The sequence below is a fragment of the Dipteris shenzhenensis genome, chromosome 13 (genome assembly GCF_047967505.1).
Source record: "Dipteris shenzhenensis isolate YYH24624 ecotype China chromosome 13, Dip_SZ_1.0, whole genome shotgun sequence".
NCBI classification, from domain to species: domain Eukaryota; kingdom Viridiplantae; phylum Streptophyta; class Polypodiopsida; order Gleicheniales; family Dipteridaceae; genus Dipteris; species Dipteris shenzhenensis.
The window spans coordinates 31,984,073-32,009,010 of NC_141608.1; the positions used below are offsets into that span (position 1 = coordinate 31,984,073).

The 24,938-nt window shown below is 46.0% G+C and overlaps 1 protein-coding gene across 1 annotated transcript in view; it reads right to left on the minus strand.

Annotated features, from left to right (window-relative positions):
* Positions 1 to 669: 669 nt before the first annotated feature.
* The window catches only part of LOC147895297 (uncharacterized), a 92,037-nt gene continuing 67,768 nt past the window's right edge, over positions 670 to 24,938 (minus strand). Inside the window, exon 8 of the mRNA XM_087383285.1 lies at positions 670 to 1,193. Coding sequence (XP_087239411.1) covers positions 1,026 to 1,193 — 168 coding nt within the window. The 3' untranslated portion in view covers positions 670 to 1,025. The remainder of the gene's footprint in view (positions 1,194 to 24,938) is intronic.

Consider the following 24,938-nt stretch of genomic DNA (forward strand, 5'->3'; position numbering starts at 1 on the left):
TTAGGATTGCAAGAGCGAGCATCTTCCTAAGGCATTGCACCAGGTTGGGAATTAACCCGAGCAATTGAGTTAACGGGGTGAGGGAACACGACCGTCAACACCAACCTCTCTCTCAATAGCTTTATCCAAAAGGCATCCTTCATTAAAAGACAGAAATGGCTTCTTTCACTCTTGTAACAGCAGTTGCAAGCCTAAGGGGTTTTGAGGGTATCACTACACGAAAAAAAATTCTTAGAACCACAAGTTCATTTACTGTATCTTTAGGACCTCAAACATATCCCAATTAGTAACAGGAAAAGTAGCAATCAAGCATACGGTTCATAAGCAGATCCCAATTGTTACTCAGGATAATTGAAGCACTAGCGCTTTTTTCAGGCGTTAAGGGGAAACCCCGAAATGCTAGGGTGAAGTACAAATGGTCAATCATGCTAGAGTTTTATAACCCCCTCAGAATTGTAGCTCTCCTAGGTAAAACCTCTCTTTATGACCAGACCTCACATAGACAAATTTATGGTGTAAAGTTCATGTTCAGCAGCAATCAGATTAAGGAGAAGATATTGATTTGGCACATCTCAAGTACAACTCTTTTACGCTTTTTCCTATCACCAATTAAAGACTTCGCACAAATAGGAACCATTGTCTGCGGATCAGCACCTTTGTAGCCAAAGACTTGGAAGCCACCTCAGTCATCAACCAAAAGATGGGCGCAAAATGAGGTTAAGTGCGGTCAAGGCTCTTTCCATACAAAAGGAAGTAATGGACGTATCATTTGAATTGTGTATAAAATGGAGAAAGAAAAAGCATTCAAGTGGCACGTGTAAATCGTAAAAAGGACTCTCTATGTAGATATTCATCCAGCTCAGTCAATCCAAGTGCCAGAAAGCCTTTGGAATGTTTCCCAACATGAGACAATGAGCACAGCTTACCTTTGGAAAGAATAATTTCTAGAAATACATTCCACCGCACAATTCCATCTCATCACCCAACCACAGAGTTCATGTTAGCAATGACTATAGTCCCCAAGATTACAATGAAATCTCATCACCCAATTGCAGCCAGTTCATGTTAGCAATAACTGGATCTTCAAATTCAAGTTTGGTATCCGGGACTACTTCACCAAAAAATTGTCGGTCTTGTTCAGATAAGCTTTCTCGAAAGATTTTTGCCATTTCTTCTGCTTCATTGAACACACACTACACAGCAAAACCAGAATAACTTTAGGATTAATTTAACAAAACGAAGCTTGTTATCCAGTATGCCAAAAAGAACAACCCCTTAAGTGTACAGCTTCACAAACAAGAAAAACTATAGAAGAAAATTCAAACTGTCAGCACAAAACACAAGCCCAACTGCAGCTCTTGACAGCATCGACGAGTTTGTATATACAGCTTCACAACCACGAAAAACTAATAGAAGCAAATTCAAACGATCAGCACAAAACACAAGCCCAAATAGAGTTCTTGACAGTATCTACGAACAAACAGTACCCTTAGAACACAAAATGTATTCAAGTAAGTATAAACTGATCACAGGATGGCAAGTGTCTTTGGGGTGATACTACTAAGAAACAGCAATGTCTTCAATTAATTACAGTCTGCCCTGTATGATCGGATAGAAGAGAGAGAGAGTGCAGGTAGCAAAAAGTCGTAGTAGAGCAGCCGTCACGTCAAATCTTAGATGATCAAAAACATACAAGTACAAAGTACTTGTACCTAGACCTAGGACTAAGTGTCCTAGGTGTCACATAGGACTAAGTGTCCTATGTAGCCTAAAAGGCACTAACACCACAAGTGCCTACACTTATGCCTACAAGGCACATACCATGGCCTATAGGGCATCACTAGAACCACCAGAAGATGGCCTACAAACCTCCCTCCATGGGATGGGCTGAAGTACTATGGAAACGTCTCAGAATACCTGGTAGTTTCTAGTCATGGTGGCACATGTTCATCCAAAAGGATATAGCCACCTATGCATGTACAAGGGATGTCAGATCATGTAACAAAGGGAACCAAGTGTAAAGCCTGTCGGAAGACTTCAAACTTCGGACAAGGAAGTGCCTTTGTAAACATATCTGCTATGTTGTCCTATGTGGCAAGATAGGACAACTCTCTGTCTCTTGCTGACAACCGCTCCCGAACATAATGATAGTGAACTTCAATATGCTTGGTACGCGCATGAAACACTGGGTTACGCGCAATGGCCAAAGCACTCTGGCTGTCAGTGTAGACAATAGTGGAGGATGTCTGGCAAATACCAAGATCTGTAAGTAACTGTCGAAGCCAAACACACTCTACTGTAGCGGTGAAAGCTGCCCTATACTCCACCTCACAGCTAGACGTGGCAACTCTTGGTTGCTTCTTCCTGAGCCAAGAGATACATGAATTGCCAAGCAAAAAACAATTGCCAGTATGTGACACTCTGGTGTCGGAGCATCCTGCCCAGTCACTATCCGTGTAAGCATGCATGGTAAGTGAACCCTGATCACCATAGAAGAGGGCTAAATCCTGAGTGCCTCTCAGATATCTGAAGACTCTCTTCACTGCCTGCCAATGCTGTGAACTGGGCATGTGCATGAATCTGCTGAGCTGAGATACTGCATACTGCAAGTCAGGTCTGGTGTGACATAAATAAATAAGGCATCCAACAGCCTGCTGATAAAGAGTGATATCACATGGTGGGCTCCCATCATGAGCTGAGAATTTGAAGCCAGGGTCCACTGGAGTAGAGATTCGCTTGCAATCCTCAAATTGAAAACGATCAAGGAGCTGTCCAATATACTTGGACTGAGACAGTCCACAAGAGGAGAGGCTGAATGTTCAGCAAAGATCACATCTCTACTGACAATAATCTTCCCAGTATTTGGTTGATATAACCGATACCCTCTGCTCTCCTGGCTGTAACCAATAAATATGCATTTGATTGCCTTGTCATCAAGTTTATGTCTCAGCTGAGATGGCACATGACCATATGCAAGAGACCCAAAAACTTTCATGTGTGAAAGTGAAGGCTTCCTGCCTTTCCATGCTTCATAAGGTGAAATAGTCTTCAATGCCCATGTAGGTGATCTATTCAGCACATAGTTGGCACACATTACTGCATCAAGCCAAAATTGATTGGGCAAAGACTTGGCCTTAAGCATGCATCTGGCCATCTCCATTCTGGACCTATTTTTCCTTTCAGAAACAGGATTCTACTGAGGAGTGTAAGGAGTAGTACATGAGTGAATAATGCCCCGTGAGGACAGAAATGCATCAAACTCCTTTGACATATACTCACCCCCCCCTATCTGTGTTGAGGGTGACAAGCTTGCTTCCTGATTCATTCTCAACCATATTCAGCCATCTCTGAAAGCATAAGAAAACATCAGATTTGGCCTTTAAAGGATATACCCAGCAATATCTTGTGAAATCATCAATGAGAGTCATGAAATACTTAAACCTCCCAATGGCATTTGTCCTCATTGGGCCACAGACATCACTGTGTACTAGCTGCAATTTCCTTTGTGAGAGTTTTGGACAATTCTTTTGAAAAGAAAATCGATGCATCTTACCCAAAAGACAACCCTCACACACACGTCTGGAAACGGTGTGAGTCTGAGGTACATTATTTGCCATCTGCTGTGAATGTAGCTTTGCAAGAGCTCTATAATTGAGATGGCCCATTCTCTCATGCCAAAGATGAGTTTCAGCAAGTTGTGAATCTGAAATAGCCAACGCTTCAATAGAAAGTGCAGCTGGATGATGATCAAGGTGATAAAGCCCTTTTTGTAAAGTGCCACTGAGAACTATGGCATTGTCATCACGAAGATCATAAACTAGACATCTGTAGCCATCAAAAATTACTCTGAAACCTGCATTGCTGAAATTGAAATCAAGTTGACTTCAATGCCAGGCACAAAAAGAACATTTGTCAGAGTGACAGGATGGCTGGAGATGGATGTGAGCTGCACATCTCCAACTCCTTTTACAGCATACGAAGCATTATTAGCACATGTAACAGTCCCCCCTCGAGGTGCATCAGCTAGAGAATGAAACAACTGTCTGCAAGATGTGACATGCTTGGAAGCACCACTATCAAAGTACCAGGACTGAGCATCATTAGCGGTAAAGAGTGCATCAGCTTTGGAGGGATCAAATGAGCAATGGACAGCCCATGCCCAATCATCCTGAAGAGCATGTGCATGTGAAGCATCTGCTGGCTCATGGGATTCAATAGCATGTGAGGCATTAACTTTCAATCCTGCTTTCTTTTTCTCCAAAGCAATGCGCTTCCTACATTCTGAAATGACATGTCCAGGCTTGCGACAATAGTTGCATCTTTTCTTCTTTGCCTTCTCTGCTGTATTTTAAGATGCATGGGAGGAATTGCAGCTGCTATGCGCAGATTTTGGCTTGCCCATAGGCTTGGAAGCCTTGCCTCTTCCTGTCTGCTGTGAAGCAAATGCATGATCAGGAATAATGGCTTGTCTGTTAGCTCCACTTTGCTCTTCCTGCAAAAGCAAAGTAACTAGCTGATCAAAAGAATAGTGGTCTGAATTACCCATGGCCACTAATCGAAGAGTTGTAGCAAACCCTTGATATGTATCTGGCAGTCCATTCAATGTGGTACTGACAAGCTGTGAATTTGGCACCACCTCATCAATGTTGGCAGGTTGTTCCATGAGGTCCTTGACCTTTGTCAAGTATGCATCCATTGACTCACCTTCATTCATATTGACTTCCTGTAATTGCCTTCTCAAATATGCAACACAAGCTTCATTGCGAATCTGATAGAGAGAAACCAATTTATCCCAAGCATCCTTTGCTGTTTTGCAGGACCGGATGTGTGGAATAATGATTCTCTTGCATCATAAAGCAATGCATGAATGTGCATTTGCATCTCTTGCATCCCATCTTGACTGTTCTTGAGTTGGAAGAGCAGCAGCAGGAGTGTTAGAGGAAGAGGCATCAGGAAGAGTACCCCCTGCAGAAGGACCAGCAGTAGAAACATTGGCTGGCCTCAGATCAGCCCCAGAAACAATATTCCACAAATGCTTTGCAACAAGAATATGTTTCATGAGATAAGACCACATCGGATAGTTGGGCGCGTGGGAACGTACTTGCTTCAGTACTTTCGTACTTAAGTTAAGTACATCATAACTGTGCGTATATTATCCGTACTATTCCGTCCATCGTACCTACGATGTGCACCGTATAGCGTACAGCTTCCGTACGCCACCGTACAGGGGTCCGTACAGGTTTCGTACAGTTGTGCATCTCACACCCGTACAGCCGTACATTGGTTTCCATATTGTTCCGTACGTCTGTTCAATACCTACGCTGTACATTGAACTTGTTTCGGGATTTGGTTCAGGACTGTCCTATTGTGCCACGTCATCACTCAGGACATTGATTCAGATTTGCATACATTGGGTCACATTTGCAAAAATTTCAGCAAAATTTGGGGCTTTTCTGTATTTGCCCTCTTTTTTGGCCTATTTACCCTCAATAAATTTGGGGCTTTTGCCAAATTTGCTGTTTTTGTAGTGAACATTGCCTGTCACAGTCACATTTAGGTCAGATCTACATTTGCCCTTTGATTTGGGTCTGAAATTTGCAGATATTTGCTGTCATTTTTGGGACAGCCAGCTTTTTGCAGTGATAGCCTTGAGGCTTTTGGGTTTTCAGGTCTTTTTTAGGGTATCACATTTGCTATGGCTGGGAACAATCAAGATTTATTTGGAGTTCTTCGTGACAGGTACGGCGATGCACGTCTACTCACGTACGGGCTGTACGGCGTTGGTACTGAATGCAGTACAGTACGGAACAGGTACCATACCTTCCGTACGCCTGTACGGCTGTACGGAAGGGAATGCAGTTAGATCTAAGATCTGTATGAGGTTGCGGAAGCTGGACGCCTGGATCTGCAGCACAAAAAGATGGCGACTGATGGCCATGGGTGCTGAAGGAGACCTCGAAAAAGCTGCAGCAGGGCCTAGAAGTAGTAGATTATGGCGACAAAAATGGCTTTGGAAGCCTTAGACAGCAGTTGAAGATCCTTGAACATGCTGGAGATGTGACGACCAACAGAGCAACAGACTCCCAATGAGCAATGGAGAACTCGGGGGGCTGAGGAGAGCTGGAAGACGAGCAAAACCTGCTCTAATACCACTGTAGGATCGGATAGAAGAGAGAGAGAGTGCAGGTAGCAAAAAGTTGTAGTAGAACAACCGTCACGTCAAATCTTAGATGATCAAAACATACAAGTACAAAGTACTTGTACCTAGACCTAGGACTAAGTGTCCTAGGTGTCACATAGGACTGAGTGTCCTATGTGGCCTAAAAGGCGCTAACACTACAAGTGCCTACACTTACGCCTATAGGGCATCACTAGAACCACCAAAAGATGGCCTACATGCCTTGGCCCTGTACATTAACTGACCTATCATCCTTGTTTCACATGAGAGGGACATGATGACATATAGAAGAGATTGAGGCAACAATTTTAAAGGCCTCACGACAGAGTTTACACCATGCCCATGAGGGGACAATCATTCCAAATTGGAGTCCCTCTCAAAATTAAGATAGGGAGAGCCTGTGATCCATGAATGACTACCCGCTTGACATGGTACAATGGTAGAGGATCAGAGTAAGGCAGAGAGGCAGAAATTAGCGGCCGAGTTCAAGATTGGTCAGGGATGAAAATGGCTGAAATCGGTAAGTATGTCTTCAAGAAGTCTGGAGAATTTGGATCTGGTCAGTGAAGGGGAAATGGTACTGTTTATGCATCTGTGCAGCTTTACTAGCATACTCAGGAAGAAGTGCACAAGGCTCAAATACTCAAGGGAGTATTTAATAAGAGATATGTTTTCATATTTGTGGGTTGTGGATTGTGGTAGTACTATCATGTGATCAATTCTAGAATTAGCCTTTGCAAAGGAGCCTCTAAACCCTCATCAGACTCCTGATCATCACTGAATCCTTACCTATGAGGAGGCATCTAAAAAGATTTCCCTTTGGGAGGGCTATTGAGTCCCTCCATAACTGGGGCGGTTCTTGAAGAGGTGAAACCAGCCTTCAGATAAACTAAAAGGCGGTGAATAAATATTAACCAGCAAGTACCATTATTTCAGCCACTTAGAAAATAATTTCAGTTTCAGCAACACAAAGAGAACACAGAACCCACAACGGCGAGCTAGATTGCTCTTGCTTAGAAGCCAGACACCCGATTGGCCACAAATCTTGGCGCCACTTTTGGTATTTCTTTATTCAGTAGGTAAAATTACAGCAAGGCTAAATGCCCTCACACCTGTTCAAACATAGCCCAACTGAATCTCAACAATTGCAAGCATAAACAACCTTCTGTTTTCATGTGATCCCAAAAACTGCCTCAAAAGCAAATTTTGACTTTTCTACTTGTTTCCCAAGCCAGCTTGCCAAATGTCCCCTGGATCTATTTTTAGCATTGGGATTTTTACCCCTCTCTTGCTCTTCAGCTCCTTGCCTAGGCCCATGGAATTATACACTGGATGAGCCCTTTTTACACTTCTAATCAATGAGAGGCCAAAGGTATTCACAAGTCTAGAAAATTCACGTCCCCAAGAGACAAGAGGCAATGCTGCAACAGAAGATTCTAGGACTCAAAACCTGACAAAAAGCTTGCCCAATAACACTCTACATTGCACCACCAGATCAATGAGATTTTGAGCTCATTCTGAACACTTAAATACCATTTCACATCTCTGACATGTGGCGACTTGCTGAGGTAGCAATACTCTAGCAGGATGGCACTATTCTGCTAGGATGAGTACAAATAGCCTCATGACATACTGATGCCTTCAAATCCTCATTTGCATGACTTTGTTCAATAACCCTCTCCAAGCTAACACCTGGCAATTGGAGGTGGTGATCCTTATGGGCCATAGATCTTTGCACGCCCATAGATGATGCTTATGCTCTAAATTTTAGTCAAAATTATGCAATAAAACTCAAAATATTCCGCCCAAAAAAATCAAGAAATACAAACAACAAAAGAGCAAAAGTACTCAAGGCAAACCTACATCATGCAGAGCATGAGCAAAAATTGGTAAAATATGAAACCTTGACTGAACCTCAAACTTAGCTTTAGCAATCAAAACACAGCCTTCTACTTACATCACTTTGGAGATCATCATAACAGGAGGCTGGAAACCAAATCGCAGACTTGCAGCATCAAGGAGCAAATCGCAAATCTCTAGAACAATTTGCAATCTGAAGTCAAGTTACTCAAAGTCTACGAACGACCAAAGGGCCAATGAGACTGAAAAGAAACTAGATACAATGAAACCTAGCCACTAAAATGGGCACCCATACTCAAGGCTGATGCCTGTGATGAGAAATAAAAGTTGTAAAATCACGCTGAGTGGTTGGACATATGCATGTCGTCTATGGGACTACAACGACGGGACGTCTGAGGAGAGACAAGAGGAGCTCGTCTAACATTGGCTCAGTGTTGGAAATGAAGGAAAGAATCTCTCTATCCTGACAACCTATGCGGAAAAGGAACAGCTCCGTCTCACACTCAATGCACACCACACATGAATACCTCACTCAAAAGATAAAGCATAAATAACTTACACAACTGAGAGAGAACTCATATCTTATTCTTCCACAAGTAGTGGGCAAAACATAGCTCAGGATGAACACAAGAGGACCAGCAAGGGCTGGATTACAAAACTGAGAACTCTCTGAAAGTCTTCTCCTGCTCCACACTGCCTTGTTGGCTTCTATGGCAGATGGAGAAGTGAAGGGAGAAGGGGGGCTATTTATAGGGGGCCTGCAGCCCCTAGAGGTGGCTGACCCAAGGGTCGGCTGTTAGGGGGCTATATAACCCCCCTAGGCAGCCTATATAAAGGGCTGCGGAGGGCTTCAGTCGGGATGTTGTTCCTACCCTTTGTGGCCTTCCTTGCAGCCCTCCATGCTGCTGTTCTGCTTCATATCCTGCAGCCAATTCAGTTCCCCCCTCATTGTCATATGCCCTATAATGAAGGGCAAAAAGGGGCCAAGTTAAAGGTCCTTTAGGTGGAAAATGTGGAAGGACTATCTAACTATGTACTTTTGGATGTGACATCTAATCCTATCTACTCCTGCGTGCTGCCTACTCTCTCTCTCTCTCTCTCTCTCTCTTCCACTCCCTCTACCCCTTTCCTCTCCCTCTTCCTCTCTCTCTCTCTCTCTCCCTTCTGCTCCTCTATCCCCTTTCTCCAAATCTGTCCCTACCCCTTTTCTACATTGGTATCAAAGCCTGATTTTGGCACTTTTGCTTCCTCTTTCCCCTTCATTCTGAGCTACATCAGCACCCCTTCGCAGATTACTATGAAGGCATAATAACGTACAACGTAGCGGCTGACCAGCGCCACAACGCAAAGAGCCTCAAAACATTCGCCATCAGCTCTCTGTAAGCTAACTCGAGCATGCCATACAAGCAGCACGAGCCTACTAGTGAGCTCTAATTTGGCTAAGGCACAGATGGATAACAGGTCGTAGAGCTCCAATTCGGCTGTGGGACAGATGACGAGCAGGTCGCCTAGTGCTGAGCACCAGTTCTACGTCTGTCTGCCTATCAGTCGCCAACAAGAATAACGCAACAGTCCTGCCCGCGCCATCTCTGCGCCAATCCTGCCATCGACCCCGTCACCATCATCGACACTGTTACCGTCACCCGTCCATCCTCTCAGCCCGTCCGTGTCTGTGTGCCTCCCGGCGGTGCCTCTCGCCGCTCGTCCGTGCCATCTCTGCGCCAATCTGCGCTCGTGTGCCGCCCACCTGCAAACCTTAGCCTCTAAAGTTGCAGACTACAGTGGGTTAAAGGGTTTCGTTAGTTGGTTAGGTCAGTTTAGGTCTAGTTAGATCTAACTAGTTAGTGGGTTAGGTTTAGTTAGTTTGGTTGGGTTTAGGTTCAGTTAGTGGGACTAGGTTGGTTAGTGCTAACTAGGGTTAAATGGTCAAGTTATGTCAATGTCCTAACTGTCTTACCAGTCTTTAGGTTAGGAGTCCTAAGTGTCCTAGGTGACTTAGGGAACCCCTCCTCAAAAAAAATAAAATAAAAGGGAGGAGGGCAAAAACTCAAAAATTTATAGCCTCTTTAAGGGGGTTTCCACAGCAAGATTTTGGCTTATTCAAACCCCATTTCAAAGCTTCTTCAGCAACCTTTCTTCCGAGCCTCTCCATCGACTTTTTCGTGTTTTCCACACACTATCTCAGGTGCTCATACACCAGGGATTTGCTATCCATTTTCTCCTTGTCTACATTCGAGCTTATCTCTCTAGGACCAGTCACCATGACACCAAAGCGTGCCACTCGTGATATATTGCATGACAGTGATGAAGCTGCTCAGTATGAGCAAGTCCTTGCCACAATGGTTGCATCCACTGGTGGTACGGAGGTTTCCTTCCACTCAACCTCTCTCTCCTGCATCTCAGAAGTGCAGGCAACGTAGACACGGTTTTTGGATGCCCTTTCCTCTATGCTCCAGGGTGCTTTCCACCAGATAGGACAGGAGTTCAGCCAACAGCTCCACACAGGATGTTTTGTCTACTCCACGCAGGGGTTTTATGGCAGAGGCTCGTCATGCCTATGAGCATTAGTCTTCTGGACCATTGCTTGTACCCCAACATGGGGATTATCTGGACTTAGATGATGCATTTTCTATGCCATAGAGCACCTTCTTGCAAGATGTCAGGCCATCTTTTGGCTCTCAGCTTTCTGCATCTATGCAGGCTAAGCCGTCTCTTTTGGGCCGACCCGTTGGTGTGCATCCGGCTAGTGCTCCTTTCACCGCACCAGCGAGTATGCCCGGAGCCTGGCTTGGGTTTATATGGCAGCCCACACCCCTGACTACGTAGCAAGGGGTTGGCGGTGGGTAGCAAGCCACTTTTGATGACATGTTGGCAAATTCTTTGCGTTCATATAAGGCCTTGTCTGAGGCCATCAAACTTGAGATGCCCTTCTGCATTCTGCCGAGGAGTATCTGCACATGTAAACTGCCTTCGAATGCCATTACTTCTGCCAAAAATCATGAATGCTAAAGACATGTATTCACCTCCACTGTTTGATCTGACAACGCGTGATGATGCCCACACTTCTGGAGGTTACACACACAAGAATTATGCAGCCAAGGATATCAAGGATAAACCCACAGTGCATAAGTTTAAAGGGGACACTCGCACTCCCAATGAGTTGGAGAAGTGGCTCACGAAGCTTGAAGACTATTTCCGCTTCTACCCCCCGTCTCAGGAGGAGCGCATCATTTTTGCAGGTATGCATATGCAATACTATGCCCACACATGGTGGCGATACATGAGAGATTCCCCTGAGAGGTCAACCACTTGGAGGGGTTTCAAAGAATTGATGGTCACTCCATTTGTATCCCCACTTGTCTTGGATCAATACTTGGCTAAATTTTATGCCTTGTCGCAGACTGGTACCGTCCAACAGTACTTGCAGCGCTTTTGGAGGCTTTCCCTGTTTGTGCAGGACGTATCTGAAAAGGGAAAGTGCTGCGTTTCATCCATGGGTTAAGTCCTTCTCTAGCTACAAATGTGAAGGAACATAACCCTCAAACAATTGAGCGTTCAGCCCAATTGGCAGAGGTATGTTAGCCCAAATATGCCAGCAAATATAAGATGACAACGGGCAGCGCATATGGGAATGCAAATGAGCCTGAGAAGAAGCCTAAGGTGAATGATTGGAATGAAAGAAAATCAGCAGCAACACCATTTCCAAGGTTTCCCATAGTTACAGGCAGCAAGATGTCATATGCTTAGCCATATAGGTCATTTGATGCTAAGCCACGAGCTAAGCCGAGTGTTGGGATTGAAAAATCAGAATTTAAACAACACACCAGGGCTATTATGGACGGCAGAAAGAGGGCAAACTTATGCTTTAAGTGTGGTGAGAAGTGGACTCCTGAGCATCGAGAAGTTTGCAAAATGCATAACAGTGGTACTGCAAAACGCAACGTGATTATTGAGATATCAGATGATGAGGATTTGATGGATGCTTCTGAGACTTTGGATGCCACTCATGATGATTCAGAGGGTGCACAAATCGTGGAAGAAGCTCCAAATGTTGGAGCCACAAAGGGGGCTGATTTCCCTTTTGACCCCGGTGGTGCTAATGAACATAATATGCATGGTATACATTCCGATGACACTCCCACATGTGACATGCGAGGCCGTTGGCCTAAATTCTTTCATGTGGAGCCCCAAGTTGCTATGCCTTTTCTTCACGAGAGGATATAAATGGCAATGCTCTTGTGGACAAAGAGGATATCTATTGGGACGCACAGCAAGCTATTTTACTATCTCTTCTCATGCCTTGATGGGTGCCAAAAGTGCTGAAGCTATCAGATTGAAAGGACAAATTAATGACAGGACTGTTCACATGCTTGTGGACAGCGGTAGCACTCATAGTTTCATCAATTCTAAGACCTTACAGAAGGTGGGACTGATTGCTACTGAAATTGATCATGGGCTGAGAGTAGAGGTGGCAAATGGACAGCATTTGATCAGTAAATTTTGTCGCCAAGATGCAAGAATCAAGCTCTCCGAGGATTATGAATTTGCTAGGGATCTCTTGGCATTGGATATGGACCCAATAGATGCTGTCCTAGGCTGCAATTGGCTGAAATCTTTGGGTAAATCAGCATGGATTTAAATGCCCTCTCACTCAGCTTTGTCCACAAGGGTAGAACTGTAGCATTGCATGGCATTGCCACTCCTAAATTGTAGGTCATTTCAGCAAGGCAGTTAGCCAGAGAGCTCAGGAAGGAGCTTGCCCTCTACGCATTGAATGTGTCAGTATCTCAGGGGGGTAGCATTCCCCATGTTGAGGATTGTGATATGTAGCAGTTGCTATCGGAGTTTGCTGATGTATTTGCTGATATGCCATCCCAATTGCCTCCCAAGAGGAATACGGATCATGCCATTGTTCTAGAGCCTGGCAATAAGCCCATAAACAAAGCCCCATACCGTCTCTCTAAGGTTGAGCGGGAGAAAGTGGCAGTACACGTGCGGGAATTGCTTGAGAAAAACTTCATCTCACATAGCACTACTCCTTTTGCCTCTCCGGTGCTTCTAGTGAAGAAGAAGGATGGATCATACCGCATGTCCATTGATTATAGGGATCTAAATAAGGCCACTATCAAGAACAGGTTTCCAATCCCCTAGATAGATGACCCGTTGGATGAACTCAAGGGTGCTCAGTTTTTCACGAAGATAGATTTAAGGTCTGGTTACCATTAAATCAGGGTGAAAGAAGGAGATGAGCGCAAGACGGCCTTCCGCACAGAACGGGGCTTGTATGAATTCCAGGTGATGCCTTTTGGATTGACTAATGCACCGGCCGCCTTCCAGGCACTAATGAACAAGATATTGCAGCCACTTCTTTTCAGATGCGTGCTGCTTTTCTTTGATGATATCCTCATTTACAGCAAGAATTAAAAACCTCAAAGCCCGGAGGTTGTGTGACATAGACTTCTTCCTGCACATCCCCATGAAGAAAAGCAGTCTTGATGTCAAGTTGGTGCACTTGCCAATGATGATGGGCTGCAATGGCAATGACACATCTAATGGATGTGGGAGCAAATGTCTCCTCAAAGTCAATGCCTTGTTGTTGGGCATATCCTTTTGCAACAAGACAGGCTTTGTATCGATCTATGCTGCCATCAGATTTCCTTTTTAATTTGTAGACCCACCGCGTTCCAATGGCATGCTTGCCTGGAGACAGATCTACTAATTCCCATGTGTCATTTTTAGCAATGGAATGTAACTCAGCTTTCATTGCATCCATCCACTCTCAAAAGCATCTTTATGGCACAGAGGCTCTTCATTGCAAGCTGTAGCAAGGAGTGCAAACTCAAGAAAGTGACCATGCTGTCTATTCCCTGATCTTGTCCGGGCAGCAAAAGGCTGATCTTGTTTGCTGTCCCTCAATGTATCAAGAAGCCATCTGAAAGCTTGCCTTTGCTGTCTATTGACAGCTCTTTCTTCAATGACTGCATCATGAATAGTGGGATCATTTTGTGCCGGAAGAGAAACCTGCAAATCAGCATGAGGTGGTGGCTGATTATTGCTTGGTGGAGGGCTTGCAGGAGGCTCATGTTGCTGGTCAAAGTCCTCTTCTGAGGATGGTAGAGGTAACCAAGATTCAAAGGCATCAAACATGTCAACATCTGGCTTAGCTTTGCAGTCCACAAGAGCTGAATGTTCAGCAAAGATTACATCTCTACTGACAATAATCTTCCCAGTATTTGGTTGGTATAACCGATACCCTCTGCTCTCTTGGCTGTAACCAATAAATATGCATTTGATTGCCTTGTCATCAAGCTTATGTCTCAGCTGAGATGGTACATGAACATATGCAAGAGACCCAAAAACTCTCATGTGTGAAAGTGAAGGCTTCCTGCCTTTCCAGGCTTCATAAGGTATAATAGTCTTCACCGCCCATGTAGGTGATCTATTCAGCACATAGTTGGCACACATTATTGCATCAAGCCAAAACTTATTGGGCAAAGACTTGGCCTTAAGCATGCATCTGGACATCTCCATTGTGGACCTATTTTTCCTTTCAGAGACAGGATTCTACTGAGGAGTGTAAGGAGTAGTACATGAGTGCATAATGCCCCATGAAGACAGAAAGGCATCAAACTCCTTTGACATATACTCTCCCCCCCTATCTGTGTTGAGGGTGACAAGCTTGCACCCTGATTCATTCTCAACCATATTCAGCCATCTCTGAAAGCATAAGAAAACTTCAGATTTCGCTTTTAAAGGATATATCCAGCAATATCTTGTGAAATCATCAATGAGAGTCATGAAATACTTGTACCCCCCAATGGCATTTGTCCTCATTGGGCCACAGACATCCCTGTGCACTAGCTGCGATTTCCTTTGTGGGAGTTTTGGACAATTCTTTTGAAAAGTAAATCGATGCATCTTACCCAAAAGACAACCCCCACACACATGTTTGGAAATTGTGTGAGTTTGAGGTACATCATTTGCCATCTGCTGTGAATGTAGCTTTGCAAGAGCTCTATAATTGAGATGGCCCATTCTCTCATGCCAAAGATGAGTTTCAGCAAGCTGTGAACCTGAAATAGCCAATGCTTCAATAGAAAGTGCAGCTAAGTGATAATCAAGGTGATAAAGCCCCTTTTGCAAAGTGCCAGTGAGAACTATGGCATTGTCATCACGAAGATCATAAACTAGGCATCTGTAGCCACCAAAAATAACTCTGAAACCTGAAGTGGCAATTGCTGAAATTGAAATCAAGTTGACTTCAATTCCATGCACAAAAACAACATTTGTCAGAGTAACGGGATGGCTTGAAATGGATGTGAGCTGCACATCTCCAACTCCTTTTACAGCATATGAAGCATTATTAGCACATGTAACAGTCCCCCCTCGAGGTGCATCAGCTAAAGAATAAAAACAACTGTCTGCAAGATGTGACATGCTTGGAAGCACCACTATCGAAGTACCAGGACTGAGCATCATTAGCAGTAAAGAATGCACCAGCTTTGGAGGGATCAAATGAGCAATGGACAGCCCATGCCCAATCATCATGAAGAGCATGTGCATGTGAAGCATCTTCTGGCTCATGGGATTCAATAGCATGTGAGGCATTAACTGTCAATCCTGTTTCTTTTTCTCCGAAGCAATGCGCTTCTTGCATTCTGAAATGTCATGTCCAGGCTTGCGACAATAGTTGCATCTTTTCTTCTTTGACTTATCTGCTGTATTTTAAGATGCATGGGAGGAATTGCAGCTGCTATGCGCAGATTTTGGCTTGCCCATAGGCTTGGAAGCCTTGCCTCTTCCTGTCTGCTATGAAGCAAATGCATGATCAGTAATAATGGCTTGTCTATTAGCTCTACTTTGCTCTTCCTGCAAAAGCAGAGTAACTAGCTGATCAAAAGAATAGTGGTCTGGATTACCCATGGCCACTTATCGAAGGGTTGTAGCAAACCCTTGATATGTATTTGGCAGTCCATTCAATGTGGTACTGACAAGCTGTGAATTTGGCAACACCTCATCAATGTTGGCAAGCTGTTCCATGAGGTCCTTGACCTTTGTCAGGTATGCATCCATAGAGTCACCTTCATTCATACTAACTTGCTATAATTGCGTTCTCGTATGCAACATGAGCTTCATTGCGAATCTGATAGAGAGAAGCCAATTTATCCCAAGCATCCTTTGCTGTCCTGCAAGACCGGATGTGTGGAATAATGATTCTCTTGCATGATAAAGCAATACATGAATGTGCATTTGCATCTCTTGCATCCCATCTTGACTGTTCTTGAGTTGGAAGAGCAGCAGCAGGAGTGCTAGAGGAAGAGGCATCAGGAGGAGTGACCACATCGGATAGTTGGTGCCATCCAATTTATCATCTTCACAAGAACTCCAAATAAATCTTGATTGTTCCCAGCCATAGCAAATGTGATACCGTGAAAAAGACCTTTAAACCCAAAAGCCTCAAGGCTATCACTGTAAAAAGCTGGCTGTCCAAAAATGACAGCAAATATCTGCAAATTTATGACCCAAATCAAAGAGCAAATGCAGATCTGACCCAAATGTGACTGTGGCACGCAATGTTCACTGCAAAAACAGCAAATCCGGCAAAAGCCCCAAATTTATTGAGGGCAAATAGGCCAAAAAGAGGGCAAATGCAGAGAAGCCCCAAATTTTGCTGAAATTTTTGCAAATGTGACCCAATGTATGCAAATCTGACTCAATGTCCTGCAAAAGTGACTCAATGTCCTATAGTGTGACCCAATGTACTGCAAATAGTAGGAGATTGCACACCAAAGAAGGTGAAATGAACTGAAAGCCCCAAAAAAAATACCAATGTCTTGAATTTGACCTTGTACGTGGAACACCTGTACAAAGACCTTGAAAGAAGTACTAGCTGTATGGACAACGTAGGTACAAAGTACAGCGAAGTACTGAGAAGGTACGGTATACTGTATGGATGTAGGTTGGTACAAATGTACGGTACAGTGTATGGATCACAGGTAGGACGACTGTACGGCGATGCACGTACTGTTGTACGGAATAAGTACAATACCTATACGAGCAAGTACGGAGTGTTGGTACATATGTGTACGGATGTACAACGACACAGACACATGCCTGTACGTCGCAAGTACAATACGGACCACTGTACAACACATGTACAACCTTGTACGACGAGTGTACAAACCAGTTACAGCACCTTTCGTACACAGGTACGTACGTACGACGACACAGGTACAATCCTGTACGGGTGAAGGTACGGACGTACGATGGTGCACGTACGGTTGTACGGCGTCAAATGTACGGATAGATGTACGGAAGAAATACGGATAGTTGCAGCAGGAAGACCGGAAGTAGAAAGACGAGTCAAACCCCAGCGCTGATACCACTGAAGGATCGCTTAGGAGAGAGAGAGTGCAGGTAGCAAAAGAGTCGATGATAAACGCCTTAGCCGTCACGTCAAAGTTGGATAATCAAAAACAAAGGAGTACAAGGTATAAGTACCTAGACCTTTGGACTAAGTGTCTTAGGTGGCCTAAAAGACACTAACACTATAAGTGTTTTTATTTATGCCTACGAGGCTCATACCATGGCCTATAGGGCATCACTAGAACCACCAGAGGATGGCCTACATTTTCTACATCCCCCCCCATGTCCTCATATGGAGGCTCATAGGTGGGGAACATTGACTTCCAACACCCCCTCTCAATGACGCCACTGTGGGCCAACCCCATGCATCAAATGAGGTGTTCCATCTAATCCCGTGGTGGGAGAGCCTTCTGAATACGTTGGAAAGATTGTCGACGGTCGGACAATATATCAGCTCCATGCGTCATCGATGATGAGCTCCTCGTATGAAGTGGTAATGGACTTCAATGTGCTTCGTCCATGCATGAAACACTGAGTTCTTTGCAATGGCTACGCAACTCGGGTTGCGCACATGACCACCATCGCCTCCTCCGCAGTCACGTACATATCCTCAAGTATCCACCTGAGCCACCACGTCTCACATGCTGTTGTGCAAGCAGCTCGATACTCCGCCTGTGTAGAAGAAAGGGCAACTAAGGGTTGTTTCTTGCTCAACAAAGAAATGGTCCCTAATGCAAGCACAAAACAATACCCTGAAGTCGGACGCTTGGTGTCGTCGTCACCTGCCCAATCTGAGTCATAGAATCCGCCTATCTCAATCCCTGTGGTGTATATAAACCATATGTGCAAGTACCCTTCACATACCTCAGCACTCGTAGACCTGCCTTTCAATGATTCTCCCAGGGTTTCACAAAAAACTAACACAAGAGCCAACAGTGAAGAGATGACCGGCCTCGTGTTGGTTAGATAAAGCAAACCACCCAGCAACCGTCGATACATGCTAGCATATACCAGATCTGAAGAGCCATGATGCTCAACTTTTGTCCGACCTCCATCAGTGTTACAATCTCCATGCAACCGCTTTCGTATCTCTCGACGGTACTTCTTCTGCGAGATGACAATGTTGTCCTTGCTTTGCTTGACCTCAATCCCAAGGAAATAGTGGAGGGATCCCAAGTCTGTCATCTCAAACTTCTTCATGAGCAGCCTCTTGACCAGAGAGATCTTGATGTGGTTACCGGTAAAGGTCAGACCATCCACGTGTAGGATCAGAACCATCCTTTGTCCCCCCTCTCAACAGAGAGAGATTTGCATCTGATGGACTTCAATTCAACCCGATCTTCAGAGAAGAACTCGTCGATACGCTGGTGCCACGCTCTTGGGGCATGTTTCAGCCTTAATAACGCCTTCTTCAGTTTGCACACCTTTGAAGCAGACGCCGGAGCATGAAAACCATGGGGCTTGTTTCAGCCCGTATACCGCCTTCCTTAGTTTGCATACCTTTGAAGCGGACGCTGGAACATGAACACCAGGTGGCTGATCCACATATACCTCCTCCTCCAAGGTTCCATTCAAGAATGCTGACTTGACATCCATCTGAAATATGAACCAACTGTGATGGGTAGCTAAATCAATCAATGTTCGAATAGCGACCATACGGGCTGTGGCAGCAAAGGTCTCGTCGAAGTCAAGCCTGTTTGACTAAGCACAGCTTTTCACCATCAATTTGGCTTTATACTTGTCCAAGCTCCCATCAGACTTGAACTTAAGCTTGTACACCGCTTGGTACCGATAACCTTTCGTTTTTAGGGTCTGTCCATCAAGTCCCAAGTGTCATTTTTCAGAATAGCATCCATCTCTACCTTCATGGCAGCCTACCACCCTAGTATATCTTTTGCCTCCTCAAAGGTCCTCGGCTCGTCGATCCAAGCCACCATCCAAAGTTGGCTGAGGGTGCAGACACATTGCGTCGAAACTGTCGAACTCCGAAACTTGTTTCGAGAATGTCCGGACCCAAGATTCCTGCAAGGTCTTTAGATGACACGTCGCTAACTTCTTTTCATTGGAAGTTGACTTGGATAGTGACTCTAGTGCATCTAGCTCTTCCTCTAGCTCCTCGAAATCTTCAGTCTTCTCCACTTCTGTAATGGTCAACTTAGGTGCAAGAACCCTGGGAACTTTCATGACCTCCTCTTCTGCCTGGGATGCCGCTTCCTCAAAGTTCACATCCCTACTGATCAATATCTGTTTCTTCACCGAGCCGAAGAGACGGTACGTCTTAGTGCGAAAGATCAGAAGCGGATTATAGTGGACTGTCATATAGCATGCGTGTGTAGATGTACCAAATCTGGGTGTCTGTGGGGACAGCCACTCAAGAAATTTCCACCAAAAGTCCTTGGAGTTGTCGCTAACAGGATGTTTATTAACTCCTCGTTTCGGCAAACAAAGCCCTTCTTCCGGCGCACTAATCAGCAATACTCATGCATCGTCTCTGGTTCACTTGGAAGGCAATGCTTGGTCTCAAATTTGAGATGATGGCACAGATCCTTGCACTCATATCGTACCAGCTGTTGCTAAAGACAGACCTAAAAGGTGGTGGACAAGTGGAGAGGGTGGTGTAGGGGAAGGTGTGAAGGGCAGCCTCGTGAAGTGAGCGAGTGGTCAAAGCTGCACAGTCCTCTAGTAGCGGTATGTGATCTATGTAAGAGAGAAATGTATATCGGTGGGCAGAGTATCAAGGCGAGAGTGCGGTCGAAGTGTATGTCACGGTAGGTGGTGTGAGGTCAGCAGTATTGTGAGACGAAAGCGATAGGGAGGGAGGGGGTGTGTGTGTGTGTGTGTGTGTGTGAGAGAGAGAGAGAGAGAGAGAGATTCCTTGCTGCATTTTTGGATCTACATCATTTGGTAAGCACCTACTGCAAGGCTTCCTTCATTTCCAGCAAAACAGTCCTTTCTTTTTTTTTCTTGGCATTATGAAAAGGCCCCTGTGTTGCCTTGGAAGGCCTCATGTTGCCTTTTGGGAATCTTTTTGCAGCAGGTACACTTGTGACAGCCACACATTTGCAATGAAAAGCTTTGGAGCTTGAGCAACGTTTTGCCATTTGATTTTGAGAGATTTCCCTACTCTCATTTGCCTTGCCAGTTGGTGCATTTGCCTTGAATTTCAGCACCATGACTAGCAACAAGGATGATCTGTTTGGGATGCTTGGGCCTTAGGACAAGCTTGATGGAACAAATTACACCATGTGGGCATACATGATGGGGCATGTTTTGGTTGCCAAGAATTTGTGGAACATTGTTTTAGGCACTCAGGTCAGGCCTACATGTAATGCTACTTCTTGTGCTACAGCCACTGCCTCTGGTACTACACGTACTGCTTCAGTCTCATATGGTCATAGGTCTTTTTTTTTCTTTTTCTTTTTCTTTTTCCAAAGAAAGGAACCTTCTATTAATGCTTGAAAGATTTCATACAAAAAAGCAGCCCCAAAGGTGCTGAGTATGGAAAAAAACCGGGAAAGGATGTTAGAAAAACCAGCCTGTTCCAGAGAAACCCAGCTCACTACCTAGGGGATCTCTGGTACTAGGGCTAACAGCCAAGTGGGGGGACTATACAACCAGCGAATCCCTCACGGAATGAAAATATAAAAAGCCCCTACACGCGAAGCCTTGCAGAATCGAGCATGCCTCGCGACAGTCGCCCTAGAGCCTGGGGTCCCACGCTCCCGGGTGGAGCGGAGGGTGTAGATGATATCCTACCAGATGGCGACCAAGGTAGCGGAGGGTGGAACCGGATGCTCACCCATCACCAGACTGCATCGAGCCACCCAAATGTTCCACGAAATGATACTGGCTACTACCTCCCATACACTGTCCTCCAAAGGAGGAGGAGGAGCCAAGCTATCAGGAGGGACTGCCTCATGGAGCTCTATCCTTTGAATGCTCCAACCCTGTATCCAGTAAGCTGGGGAGATCTCACCAATCTGGAATGTGTATCTTCCCTCAATCAATTAGGCCACCATCCCCCAAGTGTAGTCCCTCTGAAGACTTTGCATACGGGTCATGATCCTGAGGGCTTCCATCCAAATCCTCACAGAGTCCATTTGAAGCCTCCTGCCAATCTGTGTGGTGTAGGAAAAGAAGGGCACCTCGTCCACCTGCTCGGCAAGGCCACCCCTGGAGGGCCAGAACCACTCTCTCGAATCCCAATGGACCTCCCTCAAGGGCCTACCCTCCCAAAGCCAAAGGCGCCATCTGGGGGCATCCTACTCTGAAATACTAGGAGGGTCAATGTGCCACTCCTTCCCCAAATGGCCCACCCTTCTGATCATCTGCCACTGAATCCCATCAAGACTCCCATCCATCTCTGGGTCTCTCTCAGTGAGTGCTTGGAGTAGGCCTCCAAGTCCTACACGAAAAAAACCGAGCTGTGTGTTGCCTCGTTGCATCATCATCCTCAAGGGGACACCAGTCCGAGGAAACTGGCCCAACCATTTATTGTCCATCCACATACGAAGTTCCTCCCACCGAGACTCAGGGATGGCTAGGTCAAACTCTCTCATCTGCTGCCCTGCCCCTCACAAATGCGCTACGGCGCCAAGCCTCGCCTATGCCTCCATGGGTAATATGCTCCATCTGCCAAAGGACCCAACCGATCCATTGTCCCACTGCGCCCAACCAATGTGAATCCGTTGTCCGAGCATACGTCCCTCCTAATCTCGGATCTCTGAGTGCCAAACAAGGGGCTGACGCTCAAACTCCTCTCTGCATCCGGGCTGAGCACGAATGAGGTCCCTTGCTAGTCTCTGCCAAACCATGCATATACATGCACGGGAGATAACCATTGGAAGGTCTTTTGTATCCCTTTTGTTTACCTTACACCCATGGGAACCCTTGCTAGCTTGAGATCCTAGCCATGATCCATGACCACCATGAGATGGCATGTGACACCTTGTGCTAGCTGTATCCTTGACATAGCCTGAGGCATTCCCTTGAGGGGGGGTATGTTGGGATATCTCAAGGTGTATGCCCCAAGCACACCTTGGTTTCTATGTGTGTGTGCTAGAGGCACACTTAGGTGCCCATAAGCACTATTAGGTGGTGGTAGAAGCCACATAGGATGATTGAGAGAATCTAGGAGCAGATTGAGGAGATGATTGTGGAGCTCAGAGGTCATCAGTGATGTCAGTGATCATGTAAGAGGTGCCTACTTAAGGACCTCACCTATCTTCATTCCATAAGTAAGAATTCTCAGTTTGTGTTCACTCCATGCTTTCCTTTCAGTTTTCCAACAATAATGTCAATACCAACCTGGCATCCAAGGTATCTCGCTGTCTGGCCCCGCGGTATCCATCTGAAGCCAAAGTCACTCCCCCACTCACGAATCTCCTATGTCTCCTCAAAGCCTGTGAAGAAACCTATGAACTTTGTCTAGTTGATCCACGCACCCAAGGCCTCACACTATATAGCCAGGGCTCCCCTGACTCTCTGTGGTGCCCTCTACATACAAGGCCGTGTCATCTGCAAACTCATGGTCTAGCAGCTCCTCTTGCCTGATTTGGAGCATCAACCCTGTGAGGTCCGCCACCTGTGATCTCAAGTAATAGCCCAAAGCTTCCGCCACAAGCAAAAAGAGGAAGGGAGCAAGTGGACAGCCCTGGCGGACCGAGCGAGAGAGAGGAAAGGCCTCGCCCTTGTGTCCTCCGATAAGCATCTGGCTAGAGCTCCCCGCATAAAGCGCACAAAATCCTCTGACCCATCTGTCTGAGAAAGCCAATCTCTGCATAGTACCCTCCAAGAAGGACCACTCCACCCTGTCGTAGGCCTTCTCAAAATCCAAGAGGAGGACGGCCAGCAGTTGTGACTCCTCCCTGGGCCAATCCACTGCCTCTCAGAACGTGAAGATGTTGTCCAGGATGCTGCGCTCCTGGACGAGAACCCGGTCTGTGTGTCATGAATGATGTCAGTCAGATGGGGCCGTAACCACAAACTCAAGACCTTGGCAAGGATCTTGTATGCAATATCAAGCAAAGTAATCAGTCTCCACTGTCGGATATCTGACCTATCTCCCCCTTTCGGGGTCAAACACATCCACCCCCTGCTCAGGGACTGAGGGAGGGAGCCCATGTCAATAATCTCTTGGCAAGCTAGTCGAAAGTTTCGCAAGAAGACCGGAGTAAAGCCATCCTTGCCAGGACACTTCTCAATCAGGAGAGCCTTGAGGGCTTCCCAAAGCTCCTCATCCGCGAAAGGCTCCTCCAGTCTGCTGCACAAATCCTACAAGACTACTGTCAAAACATGATTCCAAACTACCTCTCGGGCCACAAGACCAGCTGGAGTCATCTTCTCTGTCTGAAAGAGCTGGCTGTAACAACCTGTGGTCAAGTCTAAAATCTCATGCGGGTCAGTGTGTATGATGTCCTACGGATCTCGGAGACGCTACAACTGCGTGCCTGCCGATCGCGACCCAGTGGTCTGAAAAAACTACTTCGTCATCCTGTCCCCCTGCTGTACCCACCGGGCCTAGGAAGAGTGATAGGAGAACTCAGCCCGCCGAATCTCTGTGTCCTGAAGGCGAGCGCTCTCGAGCCTGTCACTAAGCCACTGAGATCCTGGGTCCGGCTCCCTGGGCCGCTCTACGGAGGCGAGGTCTCTCCTCAATGCCCACTCGCGCTCCTGAAGAGTCCTCTTTCACCTAAGGGCATGAGCCTGGATCGCATCGACCACCCACGAAGCCCATCCCTCGCACGGTGCCGTCTCTGACTACAGCCAAATCCGTGCCATGACCTACTGAATCTCTTCATCCTGCAATTGGTCCTCTAGAATTTGGAGAAGACCTTGGCGGGGCCGATCTAAGTGAAGTACTACTGGAGAGTAGTTTTACATCGTGGTACCTGCCAAAATCCCAGTAGAGCCGCCACTGTGCAGTGCCCAGTCCCCAACGTAGAAGCGGTCTAGCCTCTCAAGCAGTCCATCGTGTCTCCTCTGTCCGAAAGAGAAGAGGAGCCTGCCAGATATCCTGCTGAAATCTGGCTCTCCGCCACGGGTCTCTGCCACTGCTCATGAAAATAAACTTCTCCCAGGTGTTCCACACTGTTGCTAGCATCTCAGAGAAGGAGACGCCGCCCTGCTTGTCCTCCCCAAACTTGAGGTGTTGAAGTCCCCTCCGACAATCCAGGAGTCTACATCCGGTAGACACTCTGACAGCCTCCTCCAAAAGGCCGCACGGTGTTGTCTGCACGCTGGGGCATACACGTTCAGAATCCCAATCCTGGACTCTCCAGTCCTAACTCCCATCCAAACTGCCCGTCTTGGGATAAGCTCACCCTGATCATAGACCTCTGGAGCCACTATCTATGAGACCGAAATGCAGATCCCTCTGCTCCGTCTTACTGCAAGGACCACTCCACCAGACCTCTTGTCACGGGGACGTGATGGCGAAGTGAATAAACTAACCACCACTGAATTTGGCCTGGGGTGCCAGGCTAGGGGTATTAATTAATGTCCAAAGGGTACCTATGATTTAATGTGCAACAAG